Source organism: Centropristis striata, chromosome 7 (genome assembly GCF_030273125.1).
Source record: "Centropristis striata isolate RG_2023a ecotype Rhode Island chromosome 7, C.striata_1.0, whole genome shotgun sequence".
NCBI classification, from domain to species: domain Eukaryota; kingdom Metazoa; phylum Chordata; class Actinopteri; order Perciformes; family Serranidae; genus Centropristis; species Centropristis striata.
In genome coordinates, this window is record NC_081523.1 from 40,587,290 (window position 1) to 40,599,993 (window position 12,704).

Sequence of the window (12,704 nt, forward strand, 5' to 3'; positions counted from 1 at the left end):
GTTTTAATCCAGTAAGTCAGAATAACAAATCAATTATTATTATCAGGTCATATAGGTGAAAAAATAAACCAACATGGTATTTAAACATGTTTAAGTGGTGTATACAGGCAGGATGGAAATGATTAAAAAATAAAAAATAAATATCCCCAGACTCTATAGTTTATCTGGTTGAAGTGAACGCTCCTGTGTGTGAATGGTGTGGCTGCAGCCCAGATGACATTAGCTGATGAGAGCTCCACTTCCTGCTCTGCCTCCAGCGGGTTGACGCGGCTGATGCGCGCCGTGCGGCCAATGGGAGCGCAGCAGGGCGGAGAGCAGCGGCAGATTGTACTCCAGGAGTACTGCCGCCAACAGCAGACGCGTCTCCGCTCTGCCTGTCCCCACTCAGCATCTACTGGTTCATGGATTATACAGTTTCCCTCCAAGTGCAACATCATCTGGCAGTGTACCCGACACACTTCTACCAGGGCTACAGTGTGGAGTTACAGGTACATCACCTCCTCTTTCTCCTCTTCTTCCTCCTCTAGCTCACTCTCCGTGATGGAGAGGCGTGCATGCGTGCAGAGGAGTGAGTGTGACTTTATGGAGATGCTTTACTGCGGGGGAAAGGCATGGTTGTCGTGTTGCATGCTGATTTTTCCCCCTCACCGAGATTCTTGTTGCGCGCTGCCAGGAGCGGAGCAGAGCGCAGCGGCGCGGCGCGGCGCGGCGCGCTGCACGAGGGGGTTTAAAAGTAAGCAGGGCAGCCTCGCGTCTCATCAAGTGGTCCTGCATGCTGGGAGGGAGGTCCGGCCGGGGACACCCCGGGGGATCCTGGAAGTCCCCCGAGTATGACTAACACAGACGTCCATCGGAAAAAAAGGAGTCTTTACTATTCCAGTCAGAGGTTTAACTTAAGAAATAGGAATAGGATCAAAGCTTCAGTCCGCTGCTGGTTAAACTCCTGCGAACCTCATGCAGAGGTATCTGTGGGGGGAATCTGTTTCAGAGTTTCAAAATAATGGCATTTCTGCAGCCTGGCTGTTTATTTCTAGTGTGTGGACAAACTAAGTAAGGCATCAACTCCCCCCACATGCCTCCAGAGCTGCACGCAGCGGACGGCTGGTCGATTCTCTCAAGGTGACATTTAAAGTGGATCAGACTCAGATGGAGCTCCTCACTCTGCTGTCCTCAGCACGAGTGGGGCTCCAGAATAACAACTTTTAATTGCATTATTTACATTTTTTTGTAGTTAATTAAGTAGACTGGAGGTCATAGTTTACTAGCTTTTTATGCGTCTTTCAATGAGAATGGACTCGTTGCTATGATCTGGACATCAGTGGTGGAATGTACCTAACTACCTGTACTCAATTAATGTGCTTAAGTGATTCAAGGGAGCTGAATATTTCTATTTTATACAACTTTACACCACTTTATTATTGTATTGTATTATTTTAATTCCACTGCATCTACATCTAACAGTTACTTTTCAGTCCATGTAACTCCAATAGTCTTAATTTGTAATTTGAATGTTTATTATAAACTGGAAGTGTTGCCATACTTCTACAGCTAAAAAAAAAAAGCCTTAAAAGCCCTCTTTGATAAGCTGGAAAGTGCATCGTCACAAAGATGAAAGCATGGCTGTTTATAGATAGATAGATAGATAGATAGATAGATAGATAGATAGATTATTGTATTCATCCCTGAAGGGAAATTCGGTTGTCACAGCAGTCCGGTATTTATGTACAATAGAATAAAAATACTGAGGTAGAATAAATAAAAACAACAATAGAAAAAACAGAATAGAACAAGGACACTTAAGAGTTAAAAAGAAGATGAGTTGGTAGGTAAAGTACAGTGGCAAGATGATGGTAATAATGCTATTGTGACTAGACAGCATATAATAATAGTACAGTATATAATATATAATAATGATATGATAAATAATATATAATAATAATAATAAGGCCAGTATAATAATAATAGTAGTATATCACAGTATATAGTAATAATAGTAATTGCAGCAACAGTATATAATAATAATAATAAGAAGTAGTAGTAGTAGTAGTAATAACATAGCAATGTGTCATATATTTAGCCTGTGCAGGGTGTGCATACATACATAACATAATATATATGTAAACATGTATATACACAAGATATGATATAATATGATATATTGTACCGGCATTATATATGCATATAAATACTTGACTATACACGATATGCATACAATAAGAATAAAGAATATGTAAATAAGTAGAATGTGCAAAAGGACAAGAATATTGTATAAATATGACATATAATATCAATATGATTAATACACATATCACATATGAGGTGAAGTTTATGTTCCAGTATTTGGAGTGTTGTACAGGTGCACAGAGCAGAAAGTGACAGTAGATTAGTGCAGTTCAGTAATGTTGGTGCTGACAGGTAGATGAGCTATAGAGTCTTATTGCAGAAGGAAGGAACTACTTCCTGTCTGGTTCTTGGAGCAGCAGGTTGGATGAGTCTGTTGCTGAAGCTGTTTCTGTAGCTTGTCCAGTGTTTAGTAGAGGTGGTGAGAGGGATTGTCCTTTTTCTGACTTTTTAGAGATGCATGGCTCCCAGACAGCCACTCCACAAACATATGTCCATCTAATACACTGCAAAAAAAATAAAAGTTGGGTGAACTCAAAATGTCAAGGCAACAAACTTCGATAAAATTTTAATTTTGGACAATTAAACTAAATATTTTAAGTTTTGTTTTTGAGTTTGCTCAACTCTGAATTTCTCTGGCACGATTGTAACGCTGCTATGAAATGTCAGCTAATGTTGCGACCACAATTTTGAGTTAGCATTGATACGCTAATGGCTACTCTTGTAGCTGTAACAAGCAGCGCCGCTAGCGTCAGTTAGCTGCTAGCATCAGCTAGCTGCTAGCCTCAGTTAGCCGCTAGCATCAGTTAGCCGCTAGCTTTCACTAATGACCAAATTAGTTATCAGAACTATTGTCCCTTGTTGTGAACCCCAACTTAAAGATATAAGTAACAACAACTCACCAACTTGTTTTTGAGCAGACAACTGGCTTCCTTTGTTGTGCTAACTTACATTATTGCCCTAAATGTCAATAATTTATATTTCCAAGTTTTACCAACTTAAATCACTGTTTTAGGCCAAAAAATACAAGTTGGCTTTTTTGCAGTGTAGGAGTAATATTTTAAAAAAACTAACAACAACAAAAAACCATCATACCTATATAATAATAATTAAACATTGACAGGGAGCATTTCACTGAACAAGGAGTACTTTTACTTTTAATACTTAAATTCTGTGGTAATACTTGTTACATAAATTCACGACTAGAAGTCGAGTTTTAGTACTTTTTACCCAAGTAAAGGACCTAAATACTTTCCCCCCATTAACTGCTGTAAATGTTTGATAAAGATATTAGTTCTGCTAAGGGTTATTCACATTATTGAATAATTGTCTTGTCAAATTGATTAATTAGATAAAATGTTCAAAAATAGTGAAAATGTTGACTGACTGACACTAACAGTCAATATAATTTCTGTCTTCCACAGAAAAGCAAACAGAAAATGAGAAAATAGAAAATATGGCTGTTACAGTCTTTGCTTTGATGTCTGAGGTGGAATAAAAAAAAATATGCAGCATGAATTGCTTTGTTTTTCTCATGCATAGCTCCAGTATGGTTTTTTCCCACCCAGTGAGATGTACACTCTTCTAAATCTGGGCTGAAAATCACTATAATATGTTTTATTGATGAACCAACTGAATATTTCTGATTATTTTTTTGATTATTCAGCTAATTGTTTGGTCTGTATAATGTCAGAAAATGTTAAAAAAGAAAAAAAAAGTCAACATGATATTTTCCCAGTGTCTTTAAATGTCTTGTTTTGTCAGGGGAACAGTCCCAAACCCCAGTATATGATATAAATAATAATAATAATAATAATAAATACTCAAATTTGAGGAGCTGGAGCCAGTGGCTGTCATTTTTGCTTAAACATGACATTTAATCAATTATCATAGTAGTTACTGAAGCCACCGTAGGACTGAACAATCAATCAAAACTGTATATGAACGTCAATATGGATTAATGCAATATCCAAATTACAGGAAGTGCAATATTTATGAAAGGCAAAGTACAGAATGTACAGTATTCTTTAGATTTATCCTTGTTAAGTACAGAAAAATGATCATTCCCTTCAACATCATGAGTCATATTGCAATCACAACATCAGTCATAATGATTACAATCAGATATTTCTTTCCAAATTGTTCAGCCCTCGTTTCTGTTTTGCTGTATTTCATTGTTTCCTACGGGTATGAGGAGATCAGATATCTTTAAGCAATGGATCATCACATTATCTGTGAAACAAACTCCATTATATTATGTATATGTAACCAGATACATAGGAATATATGTACATTTACAAATGATGTAAAGCACCGTCATTTGTTTTTAGGTGCCACTTTCTCCCAACAGTAGATATTTTATTTTGAAAGAGGAGTTCTGTTTTCCTCCTGCAGCACCAGTTCAACACATACTTAACATCCAGATATGGATGAAGTGTTTTATTCTGCAGCCTCCAGCGTGATGAGAAAAGAATAATGCAGCATTTCACCAGCCAGCCGCTCTAACCTTCATCTCAATCCGCCTCGTTTAAACTTGACTCCATATCTTCACCATCTCCTCCCGTAAACCACCAGGTGGCTCCATCTTGGCACCATGGAAGCATTTTTAAATCTTTGCCATTGCCACAAACCTGTCTCGAACACCTTTTCTCTCTTCTTAGACACATATTTAAAGTTGTGCACGTAACAGCAACACATTACAGATAGCAAAGCTCCTTCATCGACCCTTTTTTTTAATATCCCAGTGATTTTCCAGCGTCTGTTTAGGCCCTCCAGTCATCCTTTCTATTTTTGAAAAACTTCAAGAGGGGCAAAAAAACACTTCCATTATTCCCCCGTCTGCTGTCTGTAATTTGTAATGCCTATAAATAAAAGACTTTGAAGCTCAATGCTTCGATGTCATCAATAATTGTTTGCTTTTGTAAAGTTAAAATTGCTCTGCTGCTTTGTTGCCTTCTTCTTGCAGCAGTTGTTTGCAGCTCCATCTCCATTATTTCTTCCACAGAAGGTCAACTGACACGGGTCTGAGGGTTTTTATAAATAGCACATAAAGTTGCAAAAAGCTCCAATATTCTTAGCTGAACACATTTATTTTCAAAGACTGTAGATGTTGTTTTGAAGCAAACAACTAAGCAAAGTCAGCCACATCACAGAGAGAAATGCGTGCTTTATCAAAGGTGATGGATCTTTTCCTCCAGTTTTTCATAACAGCAGAATACAAATCAAACTTTCAAAGGCTCCTTACTGGCCTTGGATCTGCAGAACAATGTGTACCCTTTTTAAGACAAACATGCAAACTGCCTTCTTTTCTAGTTTCTAAAAGAGAAATCCAATGAAGCCTCCCAAACACCTCAACACCTTTTCTGATTGACAGCTCTGAGTATAAATCAAAGCACATCGCTTCTTCAAAGATTACAGACAACTTACAAATCTGTGAATGAGAGACCAGCAATTTTGTGTTGCACTTCCAAAAAGTTGGGTGACTTGAGGGAGATAGATTTAAAAAAGAAAGTGGAATTTGATGTAGCAGATGCAGATGTATCATCCATCCAATCATCCACTTTCCTCCGCTTATCCGGGGCCGGGTCGCGGGGGCAGCAGGATAAGCAGAGTATTCCAAGCGTCCCTCTCCCGAGCAGAGGCGCCCGGGAGACCGAAGGGTTGGTGGTTCGATCCCTGACCGTCACAGCCTACATGTCCAAGTATCCTTGAGCACGATACTGAACCGATGCTGCGTTCATCGGTGTGTGAATGAATTCCTAATGGTGGCAGGTGGCAGCGTTTAGGGTAGCCTCTGCCACCAGTATGAATGTGTGTGTGAACGGGTGAACGGGTGTAAAGAGCTTTGAGTGGTCACAAAGCAACTAGAAAAGCGTTATATAAGTGCAGGTCCATTTACTAATTACCAAACCAGCTCCTTTAGAGGAGAAGGAGCAGCGGCTCTACTCCGAGCTCCCTCCGGATGTCTGACCTGCAGACTGAGGCCTTACAAACTGTTCAAACTTACACTGCAAAAAAAAAAAAAAGTTGGGTGAACTCAAAATTTCAAGGCAACAAACTTCGATAAAATTTGAAGTTTGAAGTTTTGTTTTTGAGTTTGCTCAACTCTGAATTCAGATTTTTGTCAACTCAACTGTAAGTTGTACTAACTTATAATTTTACATTGTAATAACTTTTAATCCTTACTTCTGCTAACTTCTGCAATGTGCTGAATTGGCACGATTGTAACGCCGCTATGAAATGTCAGCTAATGTTGTGACCACAATTTAGAGTTAGCATTGATACGCTAATGGCTACTCTTGTAGCTGTAACAAGCAGCGGCGCTAGCATCAGTTAGCTGCTAGCATCAGTTAGCCACTAGCATCAGTTAGCCGTTAGCCTTTGCTAATGACCGAATTTCACCTTTTTCCCGCATTTCCCAACAAAGAAATAAGAGTTATCAGAACTATTGTCCCTTGTTGTGAACCCCAACTTAAAGATATAAGTAACAACAACTCACCAACTTGTTTTTGAGCAGACAACTGGCTTCCTTTGTTGCGCTAACTTACATTATTGCCCTAAATGTCAATAATTTATATTTCCAAGTTTTACCAACTTAAATCACCGTTTTAGGCCAAAAAATACAAGTTGGATCACATCAAGTCAAAGATCCCTAAAATTATTTCTCAGACAAAAAACACATTTCTGAGGTAGGGTATAAGTGCAAACAAAAAATATGCAATAAATGTAAAAAAAAAACCAAAACATATATATAAAAAACGGTAGTGGCTCTATAAGTATTGATGAGGCTTCGTTAGTTTCCGGATCTTTAATTTAAAAAAACACTTGTTTTATTGCATTGGTGTTGGTTTAGTCTTGCAATGTCATTTTTTGTAGGCTACTTTTAGTGGTTACATAGTGTTGTCTGTAGCCGACTGTTACTTTGAAAATCTAGAATTTTCTGTTGGAGGCATCAAGTAAACAACAACAACGGTTGTTTCATGACGTTCAGGACTAAAACTCTCCGCTTCATCACTGGTAATAAAAAGGTTAAAATGTGCGGTTTCTTGTCTCTCTGCGATTTGCAGATGTGTTAACGCTCGCGCGACTTATGACTCAAATATGACGCCATACTCACAGTGACATATGCTCGCACAAGTGAAATCAAAAGTAGATTCCACCCTCTGCTGATATAAAAGGGTATCGTGATTCATTTTTCATCTCAACTGACTTCAATCGTTACACATTTGTATTGATTGTTAACTGTCTTGCGATGCATCTTTACATCCCTACAGTTGATATCCATATTTAGCAAGATAAATGTCAAATAATTTATTATTTCATATTTAAAGGCAGACTTTTGCTCCTGAGTGAAATGAGTTACATGCATATGCAATGAAAACAAAGGTTCAGTTGTCACGGACGGTGCTCCATCCAGAATGCAGGGATGATGTCCTTGGAAAATAGATAGCAGGGGGGAAATAGCACAAAAGAGATGCAACCAATGGCTTATAACAATATTTTACATCCAGTGAGTCAGACTTAAAGGCAGATGAGAGTTTTTCAAAAAGATCCTCAAGCTGTTTGCATGGGTATTGAAGGACAAATCTCATAGAAAAGCTACATTTTCGAAAATATCTTTGTATTAGGGCTGGGCGATATATTAATATAAAAAATATATCGATATATTTTCAAATGTGATATGGAATTAGATCATATCGCATATATCGATATAGTTCAATTTTTTTCTTTCTTTTTACATAAATGCTGCCCTTACTAGGGTTTGTCATATTTAGTTCTTTTGTAATGTTCGTTATTCTTTTCTCATAAATATTTATTTCAGAAAAAGACTGTTTTATTTTATTTCATAGGCTATTTTTATTTAAGATCTTTTTTTACATAAATGTGCACTTAATGGAGCTTTGATTAAAAAAAAAAAGAAGGTACTCCTGTTGTTATACAGTATTTATGTTCACTTAAATAAAAAGTTTTAATAAAACTAATTGTAACATGTCATATTTGGCTTTGTCTTTGACTGAACATTTGCTCTCACTTTGCGATAAAAATATTGGGATATATATCGAATATATATCGAATAATCTGCCTAAATATATCAGGATATGACTTTTGGTCCATATCGCCCAGCCCTACTGTGTATGTGTGGTTGCATGTGAAAGAGTTGTTACAAAAGGAAAAAAGTTGCATGTGTTGCAGTGTTTTACTGATCACCAATATAAGTCATAAGTCATAAGTCACCAAATACGTAACGATCTGCATGTTGGAGTAAGGCTACAAACAATTAACTGGACCGTTAAGCGTTTGTAATTCAGCTAGAGGAAAACAACCTTACTTTGTATTCCCTGATCGGCTGTTGCTGCTCCAAAAGTCTTTTAATTCTTAGACCAACTCGATATATAGATCTGCAGACTTCACCTTACAGCCAGGTGCTTTGAGAATGAGATTAGTGAGGCTTTTACTAGAGAGAGAATTTAACAACATATTGACACCCCTTCTAACCCACAACATGGGTCAAAAATGACCCACATTCATTCCCCATGATATTTAATTCATATTTAATGCTTGCTGTGTGTTTCTGTGCTCTCTTTTGATATCAACTTATTTTATGATTGAATATTCCAAGTATTCTTTAAATATCTTGTTTTTGATAACAACAGATCATTATTTACATTTTGCTTCTCATACTTTATGAAGAAAAACGTTTTTGTATTATTACATAGCTAACAACTTGGCTAAGTAGCTTGCTAAGCTAACTACTAAGCGAAGAAGTTAGCTAAGTATTTAGCTTAGCAAGCTACTTAGCTAACTACTTAGCCAAGAAGTTAGCTCAGTAGTTAGTTTAGCAAGCTACTTAGCTAACTTCTTAGCCAAGAAATTAGCTACTTAGCTAAAAAATGGATATGGGTCACTTTTGACCCATGTTGTGCATTAGAAGGGTAGTGACACAAAAGGGGATTTTATTCAAAAATGAATAAAGGAAAACATAAAATGAGGATGTATGATGATCAAAAACAAAGGAAAACCTGGAATATTGAATGATGAAAATAATTTATTGCAAAGATATAGAACATAAAAACTCTGTCTGGTCACTTTAGACCATGTTGTGCATCAAAGGGTTAACAGCCAGCTGTACTGGGTACAGTGGTGGAATGTAACTAAGTACATTTACTCAAGTACTGTACTTAAGTAAAGTACAAATACCTCAAAATTGTACTTGAGTATTTCCATTTTATGTAACTTTTTACTTCTACTCCACTACATTTTTAGGCAAATATTGTACTTTTTACTCTAAAACTGGCAGCTAAATCCTAGTTACTTTTCAGGTTGAGATTTAACATAATATATATGATCAATGTAAAGTGATTAGACGTTTTTTTAATTAAATCTTTTAACAGTATATTAAGTAATTAAATGAGCCCAATCTTTACAAAATTAAAACACAGCATGCATTAAATCACCAATACAAATAATGTAATAATATATTTAGAATATATAAAACAATCATAGTAGGTCCATTCTGCATAACCCGAGTACTTTTACTTTTCATACTTTAAGTAGATTTTGATGCTGATATTTTTCTACTTTTACTTCAGTAAGTTTTGGATGCAGAACTTTTACTTGTAGTGGAGTAATTTACCAGGGTGGTATTAGTACTTTTACTTAAGTAAAGGATCTGAATACTTTTTCCACCACTGACTGGGTATAATCAAAGAGCTACAGTCTCTTGCAACAGGTGTGTGCTGTAATATTTCCTTGACAGCGGATGATTTGAGTTTGAATCATCCAGCTTGATGTTGTGCCCGCACTGGAAAGAATTAATCTCATAAGGCTGACCAGTGTCACAATTTTATTGTCGCACCGACTCAACATTTGCCCTAAATGTCTGCTCTGGCTGAACACCAAGCTGATTATATTACTGAAGTGCAGGCAGGGTGCCCAGTGTGCGTGTTAATGTTTTCACTCAGCAGATCTGTGGACGGTGCTTAGGTCACACTGCATGGGAATAGGCCACTTAGCAGCAAACACAAAGTAACTGCTCATTGTTTTGACCTCGAGGCATGGCATTGCAATTTGGCTTGCCTCCGCCTCCCTGAAGCCAAAGCAGCAGAATGATAGAGACAGAATGGGAGGCAGATCAGTCCACAGGGATCAGGGGTAGCAAGTACAGTCTCTGCTGTGTGTGTGTGTGTGTGTGTGCAGCCTCACTCATCCAGGCTGGTTAATTTGCCCCCCTGGAGCAATATTCTCCCCGGCCCGGAGCAGCAGCTGGACATAATGCTGCTGATGATGGAGGTAACAGTTTCTATGGACCTCACAGGTCACAGTGAGACAGCTGATCTCATTACTACATCACCCACCAACAGGTAGTCTCATTTACACTGGAGATAACAGTGATTTAACCCTCTATGGTACGGTGTTGCTGTGATAGTCTAGACGGAATTGTCCAAAAAGTGAAAGTGAGGAGCATTTATGAGTACAAGTTGGGAACTGGCCTACTTTACTTATTTCAAGGGTGCTGAATCCAAAAAAAATGGTTCCCAAGTGAAATTTTGAGGTTTTTTTTTACCTTCTCATTTGCATATCAAAATGGCGGCCGTTGGTTGTTGGACCATTTCCCCTTAACTTCCTCATCTTTGATTGCTGCCTACTTACAAAAAAACTAAGTTTCTGGATCTATAGTCTAGGGTCAGAGCAAGGATATAGTGGAAATTAAGCATTATTTGTCTCATTTTTTTAAGGCCGACATAAATATTCAATCAATATCACTTTTAAATGTTCCAGTTGGTATTTTGCATATATATATATGTATATATATAGGTCAAAAAGGTCAAAAACTCAAAATTTCGCTTGGGAACCATTTTTTTTTTCATGTTTTTGAGTGATGCGATACTTCTTACCTCTTAAAAAAGAGGGAAGAGTATAGGGAACCACTAGCAGTGCTTTAATTTGTCACATGACCTCCAGGAGGCCATATTGAAACCCTATTTTGCAGACTTTTCTAAAGGAAACAGCATTTTGCACCACAAAAAATCACTCAAAATGTCATTTCCTAGCCCTTTACAATCTGGAAACAAATATATTCCTACTGATAGGTGAGTAATCCTTCATTTTTGATAGTTTTTATACACTTAGACTGTTCAAGACATTCATTTCAATGGGTCGTTGGTTCAATGGTATAATGTTTCCTGTTGAAATTAACTTAAAAACTTCCTTTTTCACTTGTGCACCGTTATGGTACCATGTTGCCGATGGACAACAAACCCAAAAACTTCCAAGAAAAAAAAAGAATTATAACATTTCTTCAGATTATTTTTATTTAGTCTATTTTAAGACAAAAAAACACTCCTAACTGGCATCATAATGTGTACCATAGAGGGTAAAAAGCCATGCCAAAAATGAACTGTATAACCACACTAAGTGACATTTAGTGATCTAAAAAAAAAGTCAACTGGAACCAAAAGCTGAAGAATGCGTTGAGTTTCCCCTGGGCAATGCTGCTCTGTTATTGACCCAAACAATGAAGTCACTTGCTCACAATGAAGATGAGTAAGCTTGTCAGATTAGAGTTCCAACAGAAAGCTGGAGGGAGAATGTAACGTCACTCTAGCAGAACTAACAATACTGTTTTGTTATTTGGTTTTGGCCTTGTTGGCGGTGAAGAGGAGATGGTGGGATGATTAATTGCAGTCATTGGGTAACTTCATTTGAGTACACTGAGAAAAGCACAAGGCCTTCTACTTAAATGACAAAAAAGGTCTGAGTGTTTTCTTCCAGCAGCGGTGCAAGCAAGCAAAGCTTTATTTATGAAGCACAATTCATTCCAGGTGGATACACAATGTGCTGCCCATCGTAGCTATTAAACTCTTCAGGATCAGTTGGAAAATGAATCGTCAAAAAGCTGAGAATAGCTGACTTTATGACGACCTTAAGACTTTTTAGTGATTAGTGGTTCTTACAGTAAGGTAATGATACAAACACATGGTGATGTTGGAGAATTAGATGCTTTTGCTTTACTATACTGCAGATTAAAACTACCCATCATGAGTTAAATTAGCCTAGACCTTAAACATCTACAGCAGTAAAATGCAGGATACAAATTCATGGAGCAGTAATATTTATAACTAGAAAATTTCCTTTGGGGAAATTCTAAAAGGGCCACAGGGGCTACTGCCGGTGTGTGTACACTATGATGAGATTATTCAGAGATTTCAAACTATGCCCTTTAACCTCAAAATGTGTGTTTGTGTGTGTGTGTGTGTGTGTGTGTGTGTGTGTGTAGCGAAAATCGCATAAAGTTACCTGTGTGTGTGTGTGTGTGTATGTGTGTGTGTGCACGTGTGTGTGTGCACGTGTGTGTTTGAAGCATGTGTATGCATGTGTGAGGAGTGTGCGCGCTTACGCGCATGTGTGTGTGTATCTGTAACTGTAATCACATCAAAGATCAAAGCAATCAACATAATTAATTGACACCTGTTTATGTTAAAACTATCAAATGGCTTTAAGAACGGGATGATTGTGTTTTTTAATACAATGAAAAATCAAAATCTCTTTTGTACACTTGTATTTACAATCTCGGGGCAATCTCA

General features: G+C 37.4%; 1 protein-coding gene across 1 annotated transcript in view; it reads left to right on the plus strand.

The window, feature by feature from the left end:
* The first annotated feature begins 218 nt into the window (after positions 1-218).
* zmat4a (zinc finger, matrin-type 4a) overlaps positions 219-12,704 on the plus strand; it is a 231,403-nt gene continuing 218,917 nt past the window's right edge. The window contains exon 1 of the mRNA XM_059338096.1: positions 219-488. Coding sequence (XP_059194079.1) covers positions 402-488 — 87 coding nt within the window. The 5' untranslated portion in view covers positions 219-401. The remainder of the gene's footprint in view (positions 489-12,704) is intronic.